The 27,150-nt window shown below is 39.7% G+C and overlaps 1 protein-coding gene across 3 annotated transcripts; it reads left to right on the top strand.

Annotated features, from left to right (window-relative positions):
* Window positions 1-474: 474 nt before the first annotated feature.
* LOC122728040 (stonustoxin subunit alpha-like) lies at window positions 475-26,785 on the top strand. 3 transcript variants are annotated; one of them, XM_043966102.1, is made up of 4 exons: window positions 475-612; window positions 9,529-9,645; window positions 11,328-13,370; window positions 25,930-26,785. In XM_043966102.1, exons 2-4 carry the CDS (start codon window positions 9,552-9,554, stop codon window positions 26,781-26,783), a joined length of 2,991 nt encoding a protein of 996 aa, XP_043822037.1. In that variant the 5' UTR covers window positions 475-612; window positions 9,529-9,551; the 3' UTR covers window positions 26,784-26,785. The 3 variants fall into 3 exon arrangements, with proteins under 3 accessions (XP_043822037.1, XP_043822035.1, XP_043822036.1); XM_043966100.1 differs by having other exon boundaries at window positions 25,927-26,785; XM_043966101.1 differs by lacking the exon at window positions 475-612 and adding an exon at window positions 8,294-8,424 and having other exon boundaries at window positions 25,927-26,785.
* Window positions 26,786-27,150: the final 365 nt, after the last annotated feature.

The raw sequence follows: 27,150 nt of genomic DNA, 5'->3' as shown, positions 1-27,150 counted from the left end.
TCAGTATTAGCTCTGACTCTCAGTATTAGCTCTGACTCTCAGTATTAGCTCTCTCACTCAGTCAGTCAGCTGCCTCAACCTCCTGAGGCACCAAACCTCTTGGGCTTCTTCATCGGGTCTTTGAAGTTCTGGGTAATCTACATTTAAGATTTCTTTGGGAAATGTAGATGATCATAAAAACAAAACATAAGGCTATTCCTCACTTAGCCTTCATCAGATTTGTAAGAACTGTTTAGTAAAGCACAATTTAGTCCAGGGATTACAGGGAGAATAGAACCTCATGGGTCTGGCTTCACAAGGTTAATTAAACTCTGAATCTGTTTTTGTTTTAGAAAAAAACTAAAAATATGTCTTGTTTCATATAGGGAAGGGAAAAACAATCTGAAAAGCGAAACTAACCACTTCTGGTAACACCCTTCTTAGAGGGAACTTCCTGACATTACAAAAATTTTTTTTGTTTAAAGATAGCTGAAAGAAGATCAGAAAAGCATGGCTTTCATATCGTTTCTAAGAAGAGATCTCCTGTGTGACAGCCTAGAATATTTCAAGGCCAGAAAGGATATGAAAGGTTGTTTATTTCTTCCAGGAATGTCAGCACTCTTTTTCTGAATGGTGAGTAGTCAAAAATGATTTTTTGAAGTGGACTGTGTTAGCAAGGGAATAAGAAGAGATTTGTTAGGCAAAAACGCTGCTTAATTCTCAAGATCAATCAAGGACAGGGAACTGTTTCAGAGCAGTGAAAAGAACATGGGAGTCAGAGGACCTAGGTTTAAATCCTGTCTCTGATATTTTCTGCCTGAGTGACCTTTGGCAAGTCATTTAACTTTTCTAGGCCTCAGTTTCTTCACTGATGAAATGATCTCCTTCTCTATATTTGTGACTGTATGAGCATCAGAACTATGAAGTTGGAAAATTCACTAATGTGGTTGGTGAACTGAGAAATTTCTCACAGGATCTGTCTGGATAAGACTAAAGAGGACACCTATGGTGGGGTGACAGATGTTAAAATCAAATCCATTACTGTAGGTCTTTCTTCCTTTCTCCAAGTAGAGGGGACTTGTTTCTCTGAAGATAAAGCTAGGGTTAAGTATGACTATTTTCTCCCTTGGGGACAAATCTAGACTAAATAGATTATTGAATGATATATTGAATAATATTGAATGATATCTCCCAGAGGCAGTGTATTCCAAAAGGGGGAAAGCCTATTGTGGGAAGAAGAGCATTTCAGTTAACTAATATTTTCAAATCAGAGTCAGGATGTGGGGTTTCCAGTTTGTTATCCAACCTGGCATTTCATGCCTATGCCAAGCTCCCCATGGAGAGTTCTCTAGCCATTCCTTAGTCTTTTTCTGCAGCTTAACAGTTTTAGAGTCTCCAGGGGCACTGAGCAGTTAGGTGGCCTACCCAGGTCACAGAAGAAGCACATGTCAGAACCCATATTTTTCCTGATCAGCCCACTCTGCACTATACCATCCTACTTCTTGGGTAGTATAGCCAACAAGGCCTCATGGAGAGAGAATCTGCGTTTGAACTCCATCTCAAGCACTTGCTGGTAGTTTTATCCTCAGCAAGCCACATGAACTTCTAAGCCTCAGTTTACTCTCTATAAAATGGGAATAGTAATCATAACGTCTACCTAGCAGAGTAGGTATGAGAACCAAATGAGATAATATAAAGTGCTTTGTAAGCCTGAAATCACTATATAAATGCTATATATCCTTTCCCCCAATGATTTAATATTTTATTTTTCCCCAATTATATGTAAAAACAATGTTTAATGTTTGTTTTTCAAAAATTTTGAGCTCCAAATTTTCTCCCTTTCTTCTCCACCCCCACTGAGAAGGCAAGCAAGTTGATATGTAATACATGTTCAGTCATGCAAAACATATTTCCATATTAGTTATATTTTTTTAAAAAAGACAACCAAGAAAAATAAAGAAAGTAAAGAAAAAGTATGCTTCAATCTGCATTCAGACTTCATCAGTTCTTTCTCTGGAGATGGGTAGTTAAATGCTAGATATTTTGATTATTATTAGTTATTTAGGGGGGAAAGAGCAAAACAATTTTGGAACAGTTTGTGGCAGATATTGGAGAATTTTCTCAATCACTGGAGAGGAATGATATGTTTTAGAAGACCCATCAGCAAGGATCTGACTACTATGGGTCAAAGATAGTTGAAAGCAAACTGAAAGCAAGAGATTTATTAGCATGCTAAGGAAACTGCTGATAGCAGCTTCAACTTCCTAGAACTTAGACTTAGTTTTTATTACTTTGCAGTCCCTTTTAGAGTGCACAGGATCGACAGACATTCCTGTTCAAGGGACAGGACAAGGGTAGGTGACCAAGTATTTTTACAATTGTGAAAAGGGTCCTTTTGGACAAAACTGCAGGGATAATGTAACCACTGGGACCAGTCTGTAAGCTTTTATCTAAGGACAACGAAGAGTTATGACAAGAGTGGAAAAGACCATCCACTTTATATAATTTGCTCTATTTTCTTTCTCCTTCCTTTCTACTATTAGGTTAACAGGTGGTTGAGGGAATTTCTATATTTTTAGTCCATCAAGTTGTTAAGAAATGATTCCTGATTCCTATTTTTTTTCCATCACAGACAACTAAGATTCCTAGGAAAAATCTGAAAAACAGATTTTTTTCCTTAAAATAAAACTTGAAGTTCTCTGGGAAATCAGCCCTGTATGATACATCATCTGTATTACACAATTGTATATAATTGTACTAAATAGGTGTAGAAAAAATATTATGTATATGAATATATGCATATATATATACACACATACACACATATATAAGAACACATAAACACACATATAAACATACATACATACTCCCTGGCCTCCATTTGGCCATATATTTATATATGTGTGTGTGTGTGTGTTTGTGTGTGTGTGTTTGAAGGAGAAGGTTATCTCTGACTAGGGGAATTTGGGGAAGTTTGCTAGAGGAGATATTTGACTTGGGTATTAAAGGATTGGTGGAAATTTAAGAGGCAGAGAAGGAAAGCAAGCTCTTCTAGAGATGGGGAACAGTTTGAGAAAAGACCCAAAGTGTGAGAGCACAGGCAAAGTTGTGTAAATTGTCCAGAGCATAGAGTACATGGAGAGGAGACCTAGAAGATAAGACTATGATGGTGAGGTGGCACCAGATGGTGGAAGATTTGATGGGTGGGCAAAGGGGTTTGGACTTTATTTGGTAAGCATCACTGAAAATTTTTGAATAAAGAAGTAACATTACCTAGATTTCTGCATCATATCTGGTCTCAACTCTCAAAGAGAAGACATTCCATGGCAGGAAATAGTATCTTCAGAAAATGAAATACAAAATAGGTACAAAGTGTTTCGTGGGGAGGCACTCACTAGCAAGGTGAATCAGGACAGGCTTCCTGTAGGAAGTGGCCCCTGACCTGAGCTTTGAAGAAAGACAGAGATTCCATAGGGCCAAGGCTATGGGCAGGGGACTGCATTCCAGGCAAAGGGAACAGCTTGTGCAAAGACTTGGAATGGGAGATGGAATGTTGTAGATGGAGAACATCAAACTGAAGAATACCAAGGAGTCCATTGTCACTAAAATAGATGACTTAGTGGACAAAATCACTTACCTGGATTCAGGAAGACCTGAGATTAAAACCATCCTCTGACACTTACTAGCTGTATGACCCTGAGGAAGCCCCTTACCTTCTGTCTGCCTCAGTGTCCCCATCTGTAAAATGGGGATAACAATAGCACCAGGGCTATTGTGAGGATAAAATGAGATAGATTTGCAAAATTCCTTAGAGTGCTACATAAATGCTAAATATTATCAATCACCAGATTGTAGTGTATGTGGGAGGAAGTAAGAAGATTGAAAAGGTAGGAAGCAGCAAGGTTATAAAGGGCATTAAATGAAATGGGGGCTTTTATATTTGATCTCAACCTGGGTACTTTGACCTTAGGGTTTAAATCTTTATTTAGTAAAACTTTGCTGATCTGGCGACTAGGTGGCGCAGTGGATAAAGCACCAGCCCTGGATTCAGGAGTACCTGAGTTCAAATCCGGCCTCAGACACTTGACACTTACTAGCTGTGTGACCCTGGGCAAGTCACTTAACCCCCATTGCCCTGCGAAAAACAAAAAACAAAACCCACAAAACTTTGCTGATCTCCAATTCTATGAGTGAGGTTTTCCCCATTCCTTATTTTTCTATGTGATTTAAGTCATTCCTTAACAATATATGTGATTCAAGCTTCAGGGGATGATAATGAATTAAGAGAAGTTGCAAATGTTTATGGATTAAATTGTCTTCTCATACATTTTATGTATCATTCTACACAAGTCTGTGGTTAGGATGGACCAGTCAGGATACTCAAAATAGCTACTCTGGAGTTGCTATGGACCAATTAAAACTGTTAAAAAAAAAAGAAAGAAAAAAAGAAAAAGGTGTTAAAGCAAGTAGATTGAACCATCCCTACATGATTAAGGCATCTCAAACCCATCAAATAGCCTAAAAGTGTCACAAATGTGAGATAGATTGGCTTTTCTAAATATACAGATGGCTTTTCTATTTCCACCAATGTCTGTGACTTCCACAATGTGAGGCATGATATCACAATTCTGTATGTTTTGAGCCATTTTACTTAGCAATGATGATATTGAGGACCAATTGATGAGAAGACACTGCTATTTGCTTATCGCATAAATATTGTATTCATTGCATTTGTAATATTTGAATGTTTGAGGACTCTTTGGGTATAAATTTCTGGGGAGCCTGAGCTTTTGGGTCTTTGGGTCCCATACCTGAGACCAACTTTATTGTGAGACAGGATCTCTCTCTCTCTCTCTCTCTCTCTCTCTCTCTCTCTCTCTCTCTCTCTCTCTCTTTCTCTCTCTCTCTCTCTCTCTCCACAAACCTATTTTCTTTTTGCTTTGAGACTTTGGTATTTTATTCATCTAACACTTCAGTGTAGAAATTTTTGCCACAATTTTAATGGCCCTGACATGATTGGGCAGAAATTTTGTCTTTTTGATTCCCTTCTTCAACCAGAGACCCTGTTTTGAGCTCAAATCTTAGGGCTATTTGCTCCTGGTCCCTTCTTGAGGGGGAGAGACCCAATCAAAGATTCTTCACCCAATCTGACCTACTTCAAGCCCTTGAGTATTTAACAAGTTGCAGATTGTGATACTCATTCTCCTTTCTTTTTTCTTTTTCTTTTCCTTCTAAGCCTTCTGACACTAAGTAACTTTAAATTTAGGTTTAAATGAGAAAGATATTTGTAAATTATTCTTAGTAGATCCTAGGTTTAAAAGAACTTCTGCTTTTTGCACTGCTTACTAAAATGTGAAGTTTTTCCTTTATGTTATGCAATCACTGACTTTTCGTTAGAATTATTTATGATTTTTTTATCTTGTATAAAGGGATATATAGAAATAAATTAGGATAGAGTCTAAAAAAATCATAAAAGGACAATAGTTTGTATCATTTCTAAATTATAATTTGAACAACTATTTTATAACTAAAAATTGGGGAAAAGAGGAAGGTGTTTAGAGGCTGGGACTACCTGTGGTGTTACCTGAATGGCTATGGAAAAGCTAGTCTGCACAGTCAGCACCACCAGAGTGCATTTGGGTAGTGGCATAGCATCTGCTTATTCAGAGAAGCCCCCCTTGTATCTTAAGGTTAGTATGGCACGGTACCTGAATAGTTAGAGAAGCCCCCCCTTGTTGAAGATATAGTATCTGGTTCTGTTTGCCTAATAATACAAGCCAGATCATTTGTCTGCTCTCTGAGTGACATAGGAACTAGGCTAAGTAGAAAATAAATTCTTTTTTTTTTTTTTAAGTGAAGCAATTGGGGTTAAGTGACTTGCCCAGGGTCACACAACTAGTGAGAGGGACATAGGGATATGACCCTCCACTGAGATGGAAAGTGCCCCCCCCTTCGGCCCAGTGATCTGATCTCAAAGTCTTAAAGCCCCTTAGAGCCCCCTATTTCTCTCTTTCTCTGTTTTTTCTCTAGAGAGAGGCAATAATGGGAAGCTACTATCCCCCTTTCTAAATATAGGCATATCAACTTAAAAATTGCTTCATAGAGTCTGCACCGAGACATTATGTAGACATGATACATTGTTGCAGAAACAGAAAATTTTACAAAATAATCTAACAACCCAGGAGAGAGACTTATCGCTGAACATTCCAGGAGAATGATTTATTGCTGAACCCAATTACCGCATTTTGCTCAAATTAGATATCTGTAAAGAGTATAAAAACTGCTTGATTTCCTAATCCCAGTGTGTGTCACACCTCCTGGTTGTCCCAGTGAGTGTGGTGCACCTTTCTTTTGAAAGAAATAAAATCAATGCTTTGGCCTCCTTTCTCCTTGAGTCTCTATTACAGGGGTCAGTGGGTGTACTTCCCATCCCACTCACTAGTAAGTGTTATGTGTCTGAGGCAGGATTTGAACTCAGGTACTCCTGACTCCAGAGCCAGTGCTCTATCCACTGTGCCACCTAGCTGCCCCCATAGAATATCAATTCTTAATGATTCTCCTTTATATAAATTTTTAGAGAAATGGGACAGAGGAAAATTATCTATAGGCAAGGGAATGGATAGAGAAATTTCCATTAAATATTGTTTTGATTGGTGTAAAGACCTTAGGAACCGGGACAGCTAGGTGGCGCAGTGGATAAAGCACCGGCCCTGGAGTCAGGAGTACCTGAGTTCAAATCCGGACACTTAACACTTACTAGCTGTGTGACCCTGGGCAAGTCACTTAACCCCAATTGCCTCACTAAAAAAAAAACAAAAAAACAAAAAAAAAACCTTAGGAACCTCTGGCCCAAATTTGGAAACTGATATTTATATTCTAGATAAGATACAAAATTTCTTGGAAAAACAAAAAAGATAGGGGCAGCTAGGTGGCACAGTGGATAGAGCACCGGCCCTGGAGTCAGGAGTACCTGAATTCAAATCTGGCCTCAGACACTTAACACTTATTAGCTGTGTGACCCTGGGCAAGTCACTTAACCCCAATTGCCTAAGGAAAAAAAAAAAGAGAGGAACAGTTAGAATATTTAGTTTGTTGGAAAGTATTATCTACTATGATTTCTGAAGAAAGCAAACAAGGGAAGAAAAAGACTGCTGCTCTTTACCCAGTAGAAAATTAATCTGTTTCCTCCTTATTTTGAACCTGAGGAGAAACAGAATGATAAGACTAGTGGAGAGAGGGCATATCCCAACATGCTCCAGTCTCTACTTTCCCTTTAATAGATAAGCCTTAGTTAAATACACAAGGGAATTTGCTTTATATTAGAGTACATCATTCTTTTAGACCTTCTGATTTGGCTACGTGGAGACAAACTACTCATTTTGATGAAGACCTCTTAGCTGATATACATCAATTTAAATCTATTTTTTGTGGGCACATTCCTCCCTGGACTGATATACAAAACATGATGGATGTTTCATTATTAGAAATGGGAAAAAAAACCCGGGGAATTATATAAATGACCAATCATCTGTTGGTAGGTCCAGGAAGAGGAGAACATGGCCCCTACAAGATGCCCCAGTTGGGATCCCAATACCGTAGCACATACGAATGACTGTGCTCCTGAGCCAAATATTGCTCAATCTTTGAACACCTGTTGCTACTGCTATGTTAGAAACAATGCTGCTTTGTATGATTGGTAGCAGGAAAGTGTTATGGGGGGAGGGGGGGAGAATGGTGTAAGGGTTTAGAGGTTAGGCGTTGGGGTTCTTGGGAATTCCTCTTTAAAGAATTATTCCTTCTTGTACACAAAAGCAGTTAGAATAAGATGGTAGTTTATTTAGGGGAAAGGGAAGGGAAAGGGGGAGGGAAGGGAAACCATGAAAGAAATCCTTGGACTTCTCATGGGGAGATAGGCATGGAACAAAGCCTGTGGCTCTGAGGTACCAATCTCCTCGAACAGGAGACCGGCAGGTGCTTTTATAGAGGACTGATGGGGGGAAGGGGTGACCATGTGACTGTGGAAAGTTCCTTTAGTGAGGGAGGACCATCCCCCAACTGGTAGTGACTAGAGGAATTGGGTGAGGGGTGGCTAAGAATCTCTCAAGCCATCTCTCTCTTCAAGACACAAAGGCGGCAGCCACACCCAAAGTTATCTCCCCAGGGGTAAGGGAAATCAGAATGAAGGGTGGAGCTCAGTCCAATCTGGTTCTGCTTATCTCTCTAGGCCTATCTGTCCTTTGGTTTAGTTTCTCAAGGAGAAGATTCCTTGGTGTGCCCCAGAGAACTTCTGGGGTGCTCTGCACCCTCAACATTCCCCACTTCTCTATACATAAGGAAAGGGGACGAAGATTCTTCTGAAACTGCTTCATGCTGACCGGGGTAGAAGAAATCATGGTAATCCTGAGGGATGCCTAATCACCTATGATTGGTCAACTTTATTTGGAGGTAGGCTATATTAAAATGAAGAGCTAATGAATGCCAGGCTCCCACCCTTGGGCTAACAATCCAAAGAATGCATATTCTCTTTCAAAAGATAAACTGAGTACCTAGCTCTTTATCAGAGGAGAGGTCTTCCTCTCTAAATAAAAGGCCTTTCTCCTTAACCGGACACAATGGGAATCTTCACACCAGACCAAATTTTTATGGCCCTAGCAAGAATTTAGAAGGGTCAATCTTATCTTATCAAGATTCCGTGGGGTTTATAGCCCCAACCAGGACCGATGAAAGTTGGCTTTATCTTATCAATAAGGATTTTGGAATGGGGAAGTTAGGATTGGATCTCTAAAATATTGATTACAAATAATCATTTCTCACTTCCTTCCTTCTTTACTTTCTCCGTCCTTCCTTCTCTTCTTTCTTTCTTTCTTTCTTCCTTTCTTTCTCTTTTTCTACTTTATCTTAGTACTTGCATCTAGAACCCACAACCTCTTTTCCTTGCCATATCCTCCAGCTACCTTGGCTTTAAGCAAGAATACTTATTTATAAAGGAAAAGAAAGTATCAATTCAGAAATAATGCATAAAAGTAAGCTAGATAGTTATATCGAAGCTCCCACCTAGTTCAATCTGGATGACACTAAACCATCTAAGCTAGTTTTCCTGATTATTTTCTATCCCTACCAGCATCCTCTCACCTAGTTTGGATCCATGATTCTCTCATTCAGGGGTTTTTAACCTGGGGGTCCATGAATAATTTTTTCCTCTCTAATCCAATGTATTTTGTTTTATGCACTTAAATACATTATTTTGAGAAGGGTCTAAAGGCTTCACCAGACTGCCTAAGCTTCCATGAAACAACAACAACAACAAAAAGCTTAATAAACTTTAATCTAAGCAGATAAACAATTACGTGGGATCTGGCTCCTTTGTTCCCCTCAAAAAGAATGATGTCATCCTGCTCCAGAACACCCTCTATCTCCCTAAAGTACTCTTGATTATAAGAGATTAGGGGATCCTAGAGGGAGGAGGGACAGGGAATTTCTCTGTGACAGCAGCAGTCTAAGGCCATGAATTCACAGACAACTTCCTCAAATCTCAATTTTCTTCCATAGGAAAATTCGAGGGAAAGAACACAATGGACTTGGAGAATACATTGCAGAGACCAGCTGTTGGTCGTCCCTTGCTTCCAGGGACACTCTACAACTGTTGCACAGATACTTTCACTCCTGGTAATTACTCTCCTCAAGTGAAAACCTTATTCCAGAAATCAGGGGAGCAGAATGTCAGAAAAGGGTTTTAGGAGAAGAATGTTTAGTGTAAAAAGGTTAGGGTCACAGAAAGAGCTAGGAAGTATAATCTGTTACCTTGTCCTTTCTCCCAGCCAGAAGCCAACTAGATTTTTACCCTGCTCTAATTAAAGGAGAGCCCATGTACTGACAAATGTCAGTCCATCAGAAATATACTGTACTCCAATGCCAGGCATCAAAGACAAGGGAGGGAATAGCCTAGGAGGGCAAGTTAGGAGAGGGGCCCATTCACCCCATTGGGCAGATATAGGAAACAGGTAATCTCTACAAGATCTAACAAAAAGAGCCAATGATATTCCCAAGGGGCTTCAGTGGCTGAGGTAAGTCAGACACACCCTGTGTTGTGGGAGAGGATTTGCCCTGTATGGCGAGTAAAACTATATGTGGTCACCCTATTACTTCCCCAAGTGTTAGGGAATTTAGCTGGGATTTATAATATATTTGTTACTTAGAAATTAGAGGCTACTGCACCAGTTTAGGGCATTAAGCATTTATTAAAGCATATTAAATATTAGTAAAGAGAGCACACATGGCTCTGAAAAATAGGAAAGCCTACCTAGGAGAGAGAAGAGAGAAAATGGGGAACCCTGGTGGGTTGTGTCTCCTCTCATCAAATTCCCAGGCCAAAAAAAAAGCGAGTGTCTGTGTTAGCTTGATGTGGGCAGGAGGAGAGCCTGCCCTTCCACAATGCTCAAAGCTAACTGGCTACCATCATTCAAATCTATTGGTTCACTGGATTTGAGGGTGGTTCGGTGCAGTTGTGCTGATGTCAGAGCCCAGAGAATAGATCCTCTGGTGGGAACAAGGCTTTCAGGTGGGTGTGGTTTTGAGTGAGGTAACTTTCTGACTCTGGGCTGGACTTAAGAAATTCAATCCAAGCTCTTTTTTTTTGGGGGGGGGGGGGAGAAGGGCTCTGGGAGTCTCAAAACCCCTATTACACAACTGCCTCTGAGAACCCTTACCAGGCACTGACCTCACCCTGGGTCACGTCCTGCACTCTATTTGGGAAGGCAGAGTGGGAGGTTCCTCTTGGGGGAAGATCAAGGCTTCACTTTGACACTTACTGACTGTGGGTTATTCAAAAAGTTCATCATCATCTCGGTGAGTCTCAGTTTGTCTATAAAATGGGGCTAAGGACGATAGCACTACTTACCTCGTAGAAGTGTTGGGAGGAAAGTGCTTTGTAAACCCTGAGAAATCCCTATCAATATGGGCTTTTTTAGGACGCAATCCCCAAACTGAGAGGAGAGGCTTCCCTACCTGTGGAGGGAACAGAGGGGCTCAGAGTAAGGAGATGTGAACTGAGACTCAGGGGTAGGAAGAATGAGGATCCAGATTCAGGGGTTCAGAGTAGGAAGAGGGTTTGTGAGAGTTTGTTTTATCAGTCATGGAAGACTCAGTAGAACAAGGGAGTTGCAGAAAGGTTTTTTCCAGGTCAGGATTTTCTCCACCTCTGGCATCTGTCCCTCTTGCTCTGCTTAACCTCCATGCAGATGCTGCCTCCAAAGCCCAACTGTCTATGCAGGAAAGGACACCCTCAAGTGAGAGGCTGTAGCCCCTCTGCAAACTGCCATTTATTCCCTAAGGTCTCTGTCCCATTCTAGGCATCACATTGTGGGACAGAGAGACCCTCGAGAGAAATGTGAAAACAGAAGAGCAATACAAGACCGACTTTGACATCATCACCTCTGACTCTATTGATGAGAAGACCAATGCCATGAATGTCTCTGGGGAGCTGAAAGCAAGTATGCTGGGGGGGCTGGTTGAAATAGGAGGCTCAGCCAAATATTTATGTGACACCAAGACATCTGACCAGCAAGTCCGGATGACTCTCAAGTACACCATGACTACACAGTATTCCCAGCTAACGATGAACCACCTGGGCTATCAGAACATCTCTTACCCTGAAGTGTTTGATAATGGCACAGCCACCCACGTGGTCATAGCGGTGCTCTATGGGGCCCAGGCTTTCTTTGTGTTTGATCAGAAGGTTTCCACTCATGAAAATGTCAGGGATATAGAAGGAGGACTGAAGGCTGCAGTAGAGAAGATTCCTCAAATGGCAGGAAAAGTAGAGGGAGAAATGAAAATGGAGAAAAGCATGAAAACATCAAGCAAGGAATTCAGGTGCAAGTTTTATGGGGATTTTGTCCTTGAGACCAATCCAGTGACTTATGAAGATGCAGTAAAAGTCTATGCCTCTCTTCCTAATCTTCTTAGGGGCCAAGGGGTGCCCCTCCAGGTCTGGCTTTACCCTCTAGAGAAGCTGAGCCCCAAGGCTGCCAGGCTGGTTCGAGGGATCAGCATTAGCTTGGTATGTGATGCCCAGGACATTCTGGAGAAATTATCAAAATATGATAAGAGGTGTAATGATATACTGGAGGCACCAGAATTCTTAGTCTTTTCTGCAACCAAAGAAAAGATTATGCTATTCCAAGAGCTAAATAAGCAGCACAGATATATTTTACAGAATAATATAGCCAAAGTCTTACCTGTGATCCGTGCAGGCAGAGCAGAGGAAGATGAGCTAACCAGTGTTTTAATTAGGGAAAGCCAGTCCCCATTCAGTTCTAGGAGGCTCTCAGAATTCCTACACCAGAAGCTCCATGAGATAAAAGTGGTAAATTCCTACCTCACCATCCTGAAGCAGGTTAGAGTCACAGCTGACCAGAGTGAGTTGGACAGTGTGGTCCTAGGCTCTCCTCAGAGATTTGTCCTGGTATTTGCACTCACCTCCTTGCAGGAGGAAGCCTACTTAGCAGATTGGAAACAGTGGCTACGGAATCCGGCATCATTCAATCCTGACTGGGAGCAAAAGACATACTCCTCATGGGTGGAGGACACAGAGACAAGGAGAAAAGCAATACAATTGGCAGAATCTTTCTCAATGTTTGCCAAGGCCAATCATTCCTCTGAGAAGACTCAATTTGTTGTAGCATCTATCCCAGACCAGGAGAACAAGGGAGTCTCCATTTATCTCTATGAAAAGGGACTGCAAGTCAGCACCAACTTTGAGCTACCAGTCAAACCTTTCCCTCCCCAGATTGGTGAGGTCACACATGACTGTGTAGAGCTCATACTGACCTCAACATCTGGGAAAGGGGAGAGGACCATTGGCTATCAAGTAGAATACAAGGTTGTGGGGGAAGGGGACTGGACCCCCATTCCTGTGTCTGAAAAGCCAGAAGTATTCAAAGTGAATGGCCTAAAGCCTTGCACAGAGTATCAGTTCAGGCTGGCTGAAGTGTGTGAGCAGGGGCTCAGTGAGAGCAGTGATGTGAGCCCTGCTGTGAAGACACTTCCCCCAACCAGCCCTCCTGGGAAGCCAGAAGCTCTTGTGGTGGGACCACAGTCTGTAACCCTGCACTGGCAAGGTCCAGGTGTTGTTGGAGCAGGAGTCAAGATCAAAGAATATAGAATAGAGTACAGAGAGGAGACTGAAGCTGTGGATGAGGAGGGGGAAGGAGAATGGCATGAACATAGAACAGGAAACAATGAGAATTGCTATGACATTAACAGACTGACACCCAAGACTGTATACAGGTTCCGAGTTTCAGCTGTTTATGAAGACAGCTGGACCAGTGAGAGCAGTGACAAGAGTGACTCAGTGAGGACCCTCTGTACCATGGAGGAAGATACCATCTCTGGTAAGGGGCTTTTGGCCACTAGAATCCATAAGGATGTTTCTCCTTACTGGAATATTTGAAGTGTTGCTGGACTGGATCAGAAGACTTTCATTGAGTTTCACAATCCACTCAATGAAATTATAGAGGGTCAGACTCTGAGAGACTTCTCTGCAGTTTGTAAGAGTCTATTTAGTGAGGGGGTTGATCAAGGCACCTCTGATCAATCAAATTCTACTCTTCCCCCTCCCAGAAGAATGTCAGGTAGATCAGCTACCTATTAATTCAAATAATTAAACAAAGTCCCTAAAATTCTTATCATTGAAAATCATACCTAGGTGACAGTAATACCCTACTTTTTTTTTGAGCTATGATTTGAATTCCAGGTATATAGAAAGTGGCCTTTGGCATATCTTTTTTTTTTAAATAAAAGTCAGCTTAAATTCCTTAATTTGAAAATTTCAAGACAGTTTTAGTATAATAACAATTTTTTTTAAATCCTGAAATTGGAAGGAATTATAGCAGGTCACCTCTTCTGACCTCTGGTTGTATCATATGACCTTTCTACAATGTCTCCAAAAAGTGATCATACAACATCTAGTCTAGATAAATACCACCACTGATAGGGAATGTGCTCTCTCATGAACCAGCTTATTTATTTTATTTTTGTGGTTATTAAAAAATTCTTTCATTGAGTTAAAACCTACCTTCCCTATAACTTACATCCATGGGTTTTAGTTCTGCCTTCTGGAGCCAAACAGAACAAAATTTTAATCACTTTTCCATACAGCAACCCTTGATATATCAAAGAGAGTTACATATCCATCCTGTCCATGTCTTTGTTTTTTTTTTTAATTTTATAAAAGTATTTTATTATTTTCCAGTTACATGTAAGGATAGTTTTCAAAGGATTTTTAGTTCCAAATTTTTCTCCCACCCTCCATTCCCTCCCTCCTCCCCATGACAGAAAGTAATCTGATATAGGTTATATATGTACAATCACATTAAATATATTTCTGCATTAGTGATATTGTGAAGGAAGAATGAGAGCACAAGGGAAAAACCTCAAAAGAGAAGGGAAAAAACCAGCCCAAAATTAGAAACAGCATGGTTCAATCTGCATTCATAATCTACAGTTCTTTTTTTCTGGATGTTGAAAACATTTTCTATCATGAGTTCTTTGAAATTGTTTTGGATCATTACACTGCTGATAAGAGCCAAGTATATCACAGATGATCATCACAAATTTGTTGCTGTTATTGGGTATAATGTTCTCTCGATTCTGTTCCTCTCACTTCCAGGTTTCTCTGAAATCCTCCTGCTCATCATTTCTTACAGCACAATGGTATTACATTATATTCATATACCACAACTTGTTTAGCCATTCCCCTATGGATTGGCATTCCCACGATTTTCAATTCTTTGCCACCACAAAGAGAGCTGCTATAAATATTTTTGTACATGTGGGTCCTTTCCCCTCTTCTATGATCTTTTTGGGATACAGACCTAGCAATGGTAGCACTGGGTCAAAGGGTATGAATAGTTCCATAGGCCTTTGGTCATAGTTCCAAATTGCTCTCCAGAATGGTTGTCATCCATGTCTTTGTATAAAAATAATATTTTATTTTCCCCAAACATGTGAAAAATAATATTTTATTTTTCCCAAACATGTAAAAGACAATTTTAACATTCATTTTAAAAAATTTGACCTACAAATTCTCTCTCTCCTTCCTTCCCTTTTCCTAAGACAGCAAATAATTTGATTCATGTTATACATGTTCAATCACGCAATACATATTTCTATATTAGTCATATTGTAAAAGAAAGCACAGGCCAAAAAGCAAGGAAAAAATGAAAAAAATGAAAAAATAGTATTCTTTGATCTGCATTCAGACTCCATCAGTTCTTTCTTTGGAAGTGGATAGCATTTCTCATTATGAATCCTTTTAAATTGTCTTGGATCACTGTGTTTCTGAGAATTTATTCACAGTTGATCACTGCACAATATTCCTATTCCTATGTACAATGTTCTCCTGCTTCTGCTCACTTCAATTTTCATCAGTTCATGTAAATCCTTCTAGCTTTTTTCTGAAAGTGTCCTTCATCATTTTATAGCACAATAGCATTCCATTACACTCATATACCCCGACTTGTTCAACTATTCCTCAATTGATGAACTTCCCCTCAACTTTTGATTCTTTGCCACCCCAAAAAGAGCTCCTATATTTTTGTAAATATAATTTCTTTTGCTTTAAAAAAAATATCTTTGGGATACAGACCTAGAAATATGATTGTTGTGTTAGATTATGCACAGATTTATAACATTTTGCACATAGTGTCAGTGTGACCTCCAGAAAGGTTGGATCAGTTCATAAACTCCACTTACAATATGTTAGTGTCCCAATTTTCCCCTATCCCCTCCAACATTTGACATTTTCCTTTTTTGTCATATTAGCTAATATTATAAGTGTAATGTGGTACCTCAGAGTTGTTTCAGATTGCATTCCTCAGGGGCAGCTAGGTGGTACAGTGGATAAAGCACTAGCCCTGTATTCAGGAAGACATGAGTTCAAATCTGGCCTCAGACACTTGACACTTACTGTGTGACCTGGGCAAGTCACTTAACCCTCATTGCCCTAAAATAAAATAAAAATAAATGTAATAAAATTATACATACATACATATATATATATATATATATATATATATATATATATATATATATATTTTAAATGGGGATAGCTAGGTGGCGCAGTGGATAAAGCACTGGCCCTGGATTCAGAAGGACCTGAGTTCAAATTCAGCCTCAGACACCTGACATTTACTAGCTGTGTGACCCTGGATAAGTCATTTAACCCTCATTGCACTGCCAAAAAGAAAAAAAAAACAAAGCTGAAAAGGGGAGATGGGGGAGAAAGGAACCCATAGTGGGGGCATGTTGGAGAGTTTCAGAGAAGTCCAAAAGCAGTATAGCTTGTGGAAAATGGGGGGGAAATTATGCTTAGCCCAAGGCTCTGCCCTCCAACCATTTGGAACTGTCCTATTCAATCAGTTCCAAATATATCTAACTACACTTCTGTCTACCACCTACCCTGTTCTGCCCTCTCTTCTGTCAGTCCTCCCTCCCCCATTTACTTAATCTCCTCATCTCCTACTTTCTTCTTGGGTAAGATAGATTTCTATATTCAATTGATTGTGTATATTATTCCCTCTCTGAGCCAATACTGATGAGAGTAACTTTAAACCAATGCCCATCGTCCACCCTCGCATCTTTCTCACCACTGTAATATGTTTTTCACACCTCTTCATGTGAAATAATTTACCCCATTCTACTTCTCCCTTCCTTCTGAGCCCAGTGTACTTTCTCATTCCTTAATTATTTTTTATGTCATTCCCTCAAATTCCCCTTATACCCGTACCATCTATGTATATTCCTTCTAGCTGTATTGTTAGTGGTAAAATTTTTAAGGATTACAAGTATCATCTTCTCATGTAGGGATATAAATAGTTCAGCTCCTCTGAATCCCTTATGTATTCTTTCCCCTTTTTTCCCTTTTTAAGCTTCTCTTGGGTCTTGATACTGGAGATCAAATTTTTGGTTTAATTCTGGTCTTCTCCTTATCAAAGCTAAAAATCCTTCTAGTTTATTAAATGAACATTTTCCCCCTGGAAATATTATGCTCAATTTTGCTGGGTAGGTTATTTTTCACTGTAGTCCTAGCTCCTTTGCTTTCCAGAATAGTATGTTCCATGATTTCTGATCCTTTAATGTTATAGTTGCTAACTCCTGAGTAATCCTGATTGTGGCTCCCTGATATTTGAATTGTTTCTTGCTGGCCACTTGCAGTATTTATCCCTTGACCTGATAATTTTGGAATTTGACTATAATGTTCCTTGGAGTTTTGATTTTGGGATCTCTTTCCTGAGGAGATCATGGATTCTTTTTTTTTTCTTTTTGCAGGGAAATGGGGGTTAAGTGACTTGCCCAGGGTCACACAGCTAATAAGTGTCAAGTGTCTAAGGGCAGATTTGAACTCAAGTCCTCCTGAATCCAAGACCAGTGAGTTATCCACTGCACCACCTAGCTGTCCCCCATGGATTCTTTCAGTGCCTATTTTCCCCTCTTCTTCCAGTATTTCAGGGCAGTTTTCCTTGATAATTTCTTGAAATATGATGTCTAGGTCCTCATTTTGATTATGGCTTTTATGTAGTCCAATGACTCTCACATTGTCTCTCCTGGACCTATTTTGAGGTACTTTATATTTTCTTCTATTTTTTCATTCTTTCGAATTTGTTTGATTCTTGATGTCTCATAAAATCATTAGCTTCCACTTGCCCAATTCTAACTTTTAAGGAATTGTTTTCCTCAGTTAGCTTTTGTACTTCCTTTCCCTTTATCCAATTATACTTTTTAAAGTGTTGTTTTCTTCAGTAGATTTTTATATCTCCTTTTCCATTTGGCCAATTCTATTTTTTAAGCAATTATTTTCTTTTTCTAAGCTGTTGACTCTTTTTTCATAATTCTCTTACATGATGCACATTTTTCCCAAAATTTTTCTTCTACCTCCATTATATGATTTTCAAGCTCCTTTTTGAGCTCTTCCATGAGTTCTTTATGGGCTCAAGACTATTTCCCATTTTTTCTTTGGGATTTTCCCCATAGTTATTTTGACATTATTGTCTCCTTCTGAGTTTGTGTCTTGGTCTTGCCTCTCGCCACAATAATTTTTTATAGTCAGGTTCTTTTTTTGTTGTTTTTTTGTTCATCATTTTTGGCCTTTTTCCTTTCTTTTAAATTTGAGCTCTGCTCCTGGGATGCAAGGGGCATTGTCTCAGGCTTCTTTTGCCAGGGGCTTCTGTCCCTGGATGTTTACATGGTGCTGCACTGATGATGCTCTGAGTCCCAAAGAGGACCCTCTTCTCTCCTGCTATGCTGAGGGGCTGGGGTGAGGGGTAGATCATGCTACTGGAAGCTGTAGGGGTCTGGCAGTTTACCTGGTGCTGACCCAGGGTCCTAGTGCTAATTTCTGGCATGTGCTGAGGCTGATAGGATGTTTCCCTGTGGCTACACTAAAGTATGTGAAGGTCTGGTTACTGGAGGTTGCTCATTTGCCCTGGGGGCTACTCTGAAGCACCTGGTGGTTCTTGGAGCTGCAGTCTGCCCATTCCTCTGGCTATGCTGAAGCATGTACTGGTTGGCTAGGGGGCAGTCCTGCTGTTGGCCTTTGCCTGCTTCACTGCACTAGGGCTCAGGATCTCCCACTGGTTTGCTGGCTTGCTTATGGCTTGCTGGGGTATTTCCTGTCCTGGACTGCATTTCCCCTTTTACCAGAGTGAGGCAGACATTACTTGCTTATATTCCAAGTTTCTTGGGCTAAAACATTGCTTCACTCCATCTTTTTGCTCATTCTGCTGTTTCAGGATTTGTTTGGACATGAATATAAAAGTGTTATGGCAATTTTTTTGCTTACTCTGCCATCTTGGCTCTTTGAAGTCCTATTATTACATCTAAGCATACTAGCACTTATCCTAGGTTTCTCATCTTCCCAAAGACACAATTAGAGAGTTAATCAAATGTCTTATTGAAATACAAATTCACTGGGCCAAATGCACTATCCCTGGATCTAACAATCTAGCAACCCTGTGAGTAAGGGGGGGCAGGGCAGGGAGAAAGAGGGGAAAGGGGAGGGAGGGAGGGAGGGAGGGAAGAAGGGAGGGAGGGAGAGAGAGAGAGAGAGAAAGAGAGAGAGAGAGAGAGAGAGAGAGAGAGAGAGAGAGAGAGAGAGAGAGAGAGGAAAATTTCTCATGCCTTATCCTTAATAAACTCATGCTTACTACTACAGAGCCCCACTTACCATTCTAGGTGATCACAAGCCATCATGCAGAAGAGAGTATATCACACTTGTGCTTGGCCCCAGAGGACAGAACTAGAAGAAATGGGTGGAAGTTATGCGAAGATTAGGTTTGGTTAAAAAGTCCTTTCTGGAATTCTTCTGGGAACCACCCATGGAGCTCTTAATCTGCTGATTGAGGCATTCATGTCCTTCCCTTGTTTGCCAAGTGGGCCATAGCCCACCTCTGGTGTTCCAGGGCATTTTCAAGATCTTCAAAGATCATCTCAGCTATTACATCCCTGTATCATGGTGGAGTCTGGCTCAACCAAGACCTTTTTTTTTTTTTAATTTTACGACTTAAATTTTAGTTATTTTGTCATTTTTAATTTGACAAATCCAACAAAGATGAAGATTTCCATATACAAAGAACAGAAAGAGGAAAAATATGAATTTTTGTCACATACAGCCCAGGTTTTTTCCCCCAAAAATTTTTTGACAAATTCAATTTGTTAGTTTCAAAGCTCTCCCTCTCGAATCCCTTCTGTCCTCTTTTGTCCAGCTAGGTGGTACAGTGGATAGAGGGCTGGGCCTGGAGTCAGGGGGCCCGAGTTTAAATCTAGCCTCAGATACTAGCTCCATGTCCCTGGGAAAATCCCTAAACTTCTATCTGCCTTAGTTTCCTCATCCGTAAAATGGGGTCAATAATAGCACCTACCCTTCAAGATTTCTGTGAGGATAAATAAGATATTTGTAAAGTGCTTTGCAAACCTTTAAAACATTCTATAAATACTAACTATGATGATGTTATTCTTTCTTTTATAGCGGGGCATCACTACTACTCTGACCCCACCCCTCAAAAAATTCTCTTATAACAAATAAGCATAGTAAAACACAACAAATCCATATATTCGCCATGTCTGAAAATATGTCTTTTCTGTAGCCACTTTTCTGTCCAGACATGGGAAGCAGGCTTCATCCTCAGTCTTCTGCAGCTGAAGTTGGTCATTATTATCAAAGTTCTAAAATATTTCAAAAGTTTTTGCTTTTACAACATTATTATTATATACATTGTTCCCCTGGAACTGCTCACTGCTCTTTGCATCAGTTCTTATAAGTCTTCATAGGTCTCTCTTAATTATCCCAAGGATTCCTGGAACTTATTTAAAGTTCTTAGGTTCTCTTACATCATCTTTTTATTTATCACTGATCCAAGCTACTTTTAATTATATTTATTTACATTTCCTAGGCTGAATATCATTCCTCATAATGTTAAGGACAGAAACAAAGTAGCTTTTGAGTTGTTTCGTGTTCTCTATGGCATCTCTCTATATGCAATCATATTACCCATCCCCATATAGCAGAACTGTCTTTCCCTAATTCCTTTTCTTGCTCAGAAAATAGCTTAAAAGGCCCTTTTTATTTTCTCTAATCTTTTTACTAGTTGCAGCCCATAATGGGCATTAGCCTTCTTGGCACTGTTCTTATAGATTGATTCCACTCATTTGTATTCTTTCACTCAATTTAATAAACACTTATTAAACACCAAATACATTCAAGGCACTGTACTGGTAAACATTGGGTTTGGCTCCATTTTGTTCCCATTTTAGTATATAATTTTTAAAAATCTGAGCTTATGAGAAAATTCTATGTGAAACTTATTGTTCTATTTTCCCTTTGTCTTCTTATTATGATTATTCCCAATTACATTATCAGAATTTCATCTGTGATCCAGATCTCAAGCCTGGCATTTGCAAAAGTCTTTTCATTGAGGAAGAGAACAAGTACTTCCTCTCCCAAGCTCTGGTCAGCTCTTCCTTTCATGCAGGCACAGAGCTCTAAGTAATCTTTCTTTCTACCATTGAAATGAATCTGTGCTGCACATTTTGAGAATCTTCTATCACTTTTGATCTGTCTTCCATTTTAGTGTTTCTGGCCATGAAATCATACCTGTCTTTCCCCTAAACTTTTTGAAGTCTACTTTCCTATTCTAGGATACATGTTTGATCACATCAATTGTGTACCTTTCCTTGATTGTAGGAAACTCCAGTATGACACAATCATTCTATCCCCAGATTTCATGATTTGTCCTGCATTAACCAGTTCTTTATTAATCAGAATTGTTTTGAGTACTCATTTTTCTTGTTTCTGCTTTCTAAAAGATGAAATTGATGGCAATGTAAATAAAATATTCGTATAGTCTAATCTTAACAGAATAAAAATTTCAGCAGATGACTGAACAATTGATCCCTACCCTAACCCTAATTTCCATATCTTGACTCCTTGACAATTTTGTGCTATGTATCAAAACTTATGTTATATTACATATAACACACATGCATATGTATGTCATATGTCTCCTCTATCAAACTAATCAATCTACAGGATAGTGTTAAAACAGTATCTCTTAGAATAATATAATCTCAGAGTTTAAAGGGACCTCAGATTTCATTTAGTCCAACCACTCACTATCTGAAGCATGAATTCCTTCATCAGTATCAAAAAGAAATAGTCATCCAGCCTCTAACTGAAAATCTCCAATAAGGGCTTCTCCTTGATCTGCCTAAGTCATCTGTCCATATCACCTTCCTGCTCATGAAACTCTAGTGGCTCCCTATTTCCTCCAGAATGAAATATAAAATTTCCTGTTTGAATTTTAAAGTCTTTCATAGCCTGGCTCCTTTCTACTTTTCTAATTTTCTTCTCCTTCACGTCCTTCTATATCGTCTTGAGATTCAGTGACACGAGCTTCCTTGTTATACTTTGCACAAGAAACTCCATCTCTTACTCGAGGTATTTTTACTGGTTGTACCCAATAGCTGGAACATTTTTCCTCTTCTCTGCTTCCTAGGTTCCCTGGTTTCCTTCAAGTCTCAGCTAAAATTTCACCTTCTGCAAGAAACCTTTCCCAGTCATTCTTAATCCTAGTGCTTTCCTTCTGAAATTAGCCCCCAATTTATCCCGTACATACCTTGTTTGCACATATTGCTTACATGTCATCTCTACGAGATGGTTAGCTCCCTGAGAGCAGGGTCTGTTTTTTGCCTGCTAGTCAAATCTCTTCCATCCTGTACTTATGAAACTGATCTTCTCAACCCAAGTATAGGCATTCATATGTATCGCTATTAAAGTTGGCTTCATCAGAGCAAGCTGACTTTTGAGCCTTTCTTTATTTTTTTGAACCCTTATGTTGTCATCCAGTATATTAGGTATGGGTCTCAGCTTCATATCTGTTCCAAATTTGATGACCCTGCTATCTATGTTTTCATCCAAATTATGTCTTGTCTTTATCAAAATGTTCCCTATTATTCTGTCCCCACTCATGTTCATGATTTCCCTCAAAAGCTACATAGACAAAGGAAGTGGGGAGCTTTCTAAATATTCCAGGCAATATCAGGCTTCTAACGTGGGTACTAGACTTTTGCAGGGGCAGTTCAATCAGTGTTGAGATTTTAGGGCCTCAGAAAGGCCTCCCTCTTTACTCCACTAGGAAAAAAAAAGATCTCCCCAATATGAATACTAACATCTTTTATGGTAAGCACTTAAAGATTAATTCCCTTTTGGCTTTGTTCTCTATTACCCTTGGGACTGGTAATACACTAAGACATATCAGTCATTTACACCTCTCTGTTGATGGTTTTTATCAGACTCTTTCCTGTGTACATTTATAACAGGGGGGACCCCTCATTTAGTCTGGATATTTCTAGATTCCTGAATCTCATTTTCCCCTTAATCCAAACTCTAGAATTGGCCTTAGACATTACCTAGTTCAATAAAGCCCCCTAAGCCTTTTAAATAATAATAATAATAATAATTTTAATAACAGCATTCTTTGTTACTGGTCTATGATAAATCCTTATGGGACATCTTGGGCAAAACTATTTTGCACTTGAAGAAAATAATATATGTTTTATCTATGCTACCTCTTTTTATATCATTTTCACTTTCCAATGACCTTTCTTCCCCTACCCTCAGAAGGGTGTGTGACTTTGGACAAGTCACTTGGGGGACCAATTTTTAATTGGGGAGTGTTAGCTAAGCGGCTTGCCGCAATATTGGGCAAGGAAGGAGACAGACAGCCTCCCACAAAACAGAGCAGGGTTTGTTTTAACAAGAACGAACTTAAAAAAAACACAAACAGGATCAGTAGGATCAAGGAAAAGGAAATAAAATGGGGAAAGGGAAATTATACAACCTGAAAAACACCACCACCCAGGAATCAGCTGAGAACACACAGCAGCATCCTGTCACCTTCCAGCTTCAAGTTAGAATGGTGAAAAACCTCCCTTCTTCCCAGCAGACCCCAGGCTGACCACACACAGCTCCCAGCCAATTGACTGGCCACTCTAACAGTCACATGACTGCCCTCACTGGGCTTCCAGTCATTATAATTTTGCCAGGCCCATGTAGGCATCAGCAAGTAGCGATGACATGAGATACCAGGGCCATGGCAACGGCTACAACCAGTGGGTGGAGCACCATGAGGTTTGCGGAGCCCCAGGCAAGTGTGTGCACTGAGGCTTTTTAAAAATTCTAGCCAAAAGATGGGATCATAAAAACCTCAAATAACAATTAATTCTTTACACACTTAACCTGTCTACCTCAGTTTCCTCAACTGTAAAATGGACAAAATAATATCCCCTCCCATTCAGGATTCTTGCGAGGATCAAATAAGAGAATATTTGCAAAACAATTAGCACAATGCCAGACACAAAGTAGACACTTAATAAATGCTTATTTCTTCCCTTTCTTTTTTCAGAATCCTCTCTTGTACAGTTAAGCACAGTTCATTTTCTAGAGCTTTTTCACATGAGTTTCTCTCTTACCCTGTTGAATAATGTCACATTTAGAAACTGAAAGGAATAAGAATGGACACAAAATGGAAGATGTTAGTCATCAGCAAACCCTTCAGAGGGTTTACAGATGTTTGTAGGTAATACTAGGCTTTTTCTGAAATGTCAGCAAGAACACCCTGGGATCCTTCCTTAAAAGGAAGTCCTGTATTTTCATAACCCCTCTAGGATAATAAACTCAATGGCAGAAGAACAGGATGTAGGAAGCTTGGTTAAACAACAGTCAATGTGAACAAGACCTACAGATGTCAGGAGACTATAAACTCCCTATGAGGTAACAGGGTGATGATGATGGTGGTGCTGGTAACTAATATTTAGATAACACTTTAAGATTTGCAAAGCATGTTATATATGTTCTCATTTGATCTTTGTAACTACCCTAAGAGGTAGGTGCTATTTTTATGCCCATTTTTTACACATGAGGAAACAACCTGAGAGAAGTTAAGTGACTTGCCCAGCGTCACATAGCTAGTAAATGTCTAAGGCCAGATTTGAATTCAGGTCTTCCTGAATCCAAGACCAATGCTTTATCCACTGTAACCTAGCTGACAAAACAAGAAAGAGTCATGTGTTCTGAGAGGACTGGTGCCCATAATAAATGACACTTTCTGGGTGAGATCACATCAGGAGAAGCAGGTCACCACATTTTAGGAAAGGTATTGACTCCCTGGAACAATTAAAAAAGCAGATGACCAGAGTGGAAAGAACTACAACTGGTTTGGGGGCAATGCTATGCTGGTAAATGTTTAATAACTAGCTCCCTTAAAATGCAAGACATATGTGAAAGTATAATCTGCATATTAACATTTTCTCCATCACTTTCTCAAGTCTAGACACCAAACTACACAATGAATCATGCCCTGATTTGTAGCTTTTGATGATTTCTGAGCTGTAAAGGGTCAAAATGAAAATTTAATAACCAGTTCATGGGAGTTAGTATGAGATGGCTCCAGTACACCCCTGACTGGGGACAAAGTTGGAGGTAAAGTAGAGAATAGTCTATAGCAGCTGGGAGAATGTGAGGCCTACCCATCTGTTCCTCACTTTGTTGGTGAAAGAAGGAGAAAAAAGACAGGGAGGAGGATTGGAAAGAGAGCTTGAGGCCCTGGGATTGTAGCCTAGGAAAAGAAGCCTACTCCCCCTCCCCTAATATTTGTACCCTGGGGACAAAGCCCTATTTCCCTCATGCTAGGTAGAGTTCTGGCAAAATCTGCCCTGAGTTATGTTGCTTTTGGGATGGTTCACTATGAAGTAAGGCACAACAATAGCAGAGGTAGTAAGGAGGATGAAAAAGGGTTCAAGATTAGGGAAAATAGATAAAAGCTATTTTAGGGATTCTTGCTGATAGAAAGTACTGAAGTAAAGAATGTATTGATTACATGTGCTGATTTTCCTTTTGTTTTTCCTTTAAAAATATTACTAAAGAGGCAGCTAGGTGGCATAGTGGATAGAGCACTGGCCCTGGATTCAGGAGGACCTGAGTTCAAATCCAGCCTCAGACACTTAACAATTACTAGCTGTGTGACTTTGGGCAAATCACTTAACCCCAATTGCCTCACCAAAAATAAATAAATAAAATATTACTAAAGTGGGGTGGTCCTCTGGCAAGGAGAAGATGAAGAAAAAAAGAGATGCTGGCAGAAATCATGGTGATATTTTAAACAAACCCCAGAGGATACCAGTAAAAATATATTAGAAAAAAAAGAAAGAAAATGTCTGCAGATCCTGAGGCCGGGTCCTTCAGAGGCAGCAGATAACAAAGTTAAGCTAGGGGCCCAAACTTTGGCACTCACCTGAAGAATAAAGTGATCATTTTAGAAGTTTCTAAACTCATTTCTAACATCAATTCAATCTGTAATAGGAAGTTATGAGTCTGTCTTTTTTTTTTTTTCCCAGCAGGACCTGGACCTGACAGTTGGTACTCTGAGGAAGTAAGAATTATCCTTTTGGGGAAGACTGGATCTGGAAAAAGTGCAACAGGAAACACTATCCTTGGCTGGAAAGCATTTAAATCTGAATTATCCCCAGTCTCAGTAACCAAGACATGCAAAAAAGCCAGAAGCATAAGGAATAACAGGATATTTTCAGTGATTGACACACCTGGCATTTTTGATACAGACAAAAATAACCAAGAAACTTTACAAGAACTTGCTAAGTGCCTGGCTATCTCTTCCCCAGGGCCTCATGTATTTGTTCTTGTAATGCCTTTGGGTTGCTTCACTGAAGAAGAGAAGAAAACCATTCAACTCATTCAACTGCTTTTTGGAGATGATGCGCTGAAATACACCATCTTCTTATTCACTAAAAAGGATGGGTTGAAGGGGGAGAACATAGATGATTTTGTACAGAAATATGATGACCAGGACTTTGTGAAACTGATAGAAAGGTGTGGGAGAAGGTACTGTACTTTCAACAATGATGCAATAGGAGAAGAGAAGGAAGTTCAATTCAGGGAGTTTGAAGCAATGGTCCACTCCATGGTGAAGGGCAATGGAGGCTCCTGGTATAGCAATGCGACCTACATTCAGGTTGAGGAACTTATCCAAAATGAAACAGAAATGTGGAATCTGGAGAAACAGGCATTGTGCCAGAAAAACAATGAATTTCCCCACATCAGTAAAAATGAGGATAATTTCTTACAAAGGGTGATTCAGAAAATTGTCACCTTTTTCAGAAGGCTCTGGGAAGAAATTTATGCTCTTTTTCAGAGTCATGATACTACACTTATAACTATGTCTACATTTTCCTCTTAGGATAGTAGTTTTTGCCAGTGATGAGAACACTGAATAATAAATATTTTCCAAAACCACAAGGACCTTTCTCCCTCCTATCTTAGTATGAGGAATCTCTCTAAAAGGTAGATCAAAACCTTTTAAAAGTCCCTTAGTAAACAGTCATCCTGAATTTCTATCAACTCCAACCTTCCTCCACCTCCCACCCCCACCCCCAAATCACCTTGTGGTCAACTTCCTATTTCTCTTAACAAAAATTGGTCTTGGGGCAGCTAAGTGGTACAGTAGATAAAACACCATCCTTGTATTCAGGAGGACCTGAGTTCAAATCTGGTCTCAGACATTTGACACTTACTAGCTGTGTGACCCTGGGCAAGTCACTTAACCC

The sequence above is a fragment of the Dromiciops gliroides genome, chromosome 5 (genome assembly GCF_019393635.1).
Source record: "Dromiciops gliroides isolate mDroGli1 chromosome 5, mDroGli1.pri, whole genome shotgun sequence".
NCBI classification, from domain to species: Eukaryota; Metazoa; Chordata; class Mammalia; order Microbiotheria; family Microbiotheriidae; genus Dromiciops; species Dromiciops gliroides.
The sequence above is the reverse complement of the archived record's forward strand: the minus strand, read 5'-3'. Positions and strand labels throughout refer to the sequence as shown.

What these genes read in the sequence shown, in the direction of transcription:
- LOC122728040 (XM_043966100.1), top strand. Translation starts at nt 9,552, where the DNA reads ATGGACTTGGAGAATACATTGCAGAGACCAGCTGTTGGTCGTCCCTTG. An exon ending in CACAGATACTTTCACTCCTG is followed by an intron (nt 9,646 to 11,327) that starts GTAATTACTCTC and finishes GTCCCATTCTAG; the next exon opens with GCATCACATTGTGGGACAGA. An exon ending in GGAGGAAGATACCATCTCTG is followed by an intron (nt 13,371 to 25,926) that starts GTAAGGGGCTTT and finishes TTTTTTTCCCAG; the next exon opens with CAGGACCTGGACCTGACAGT.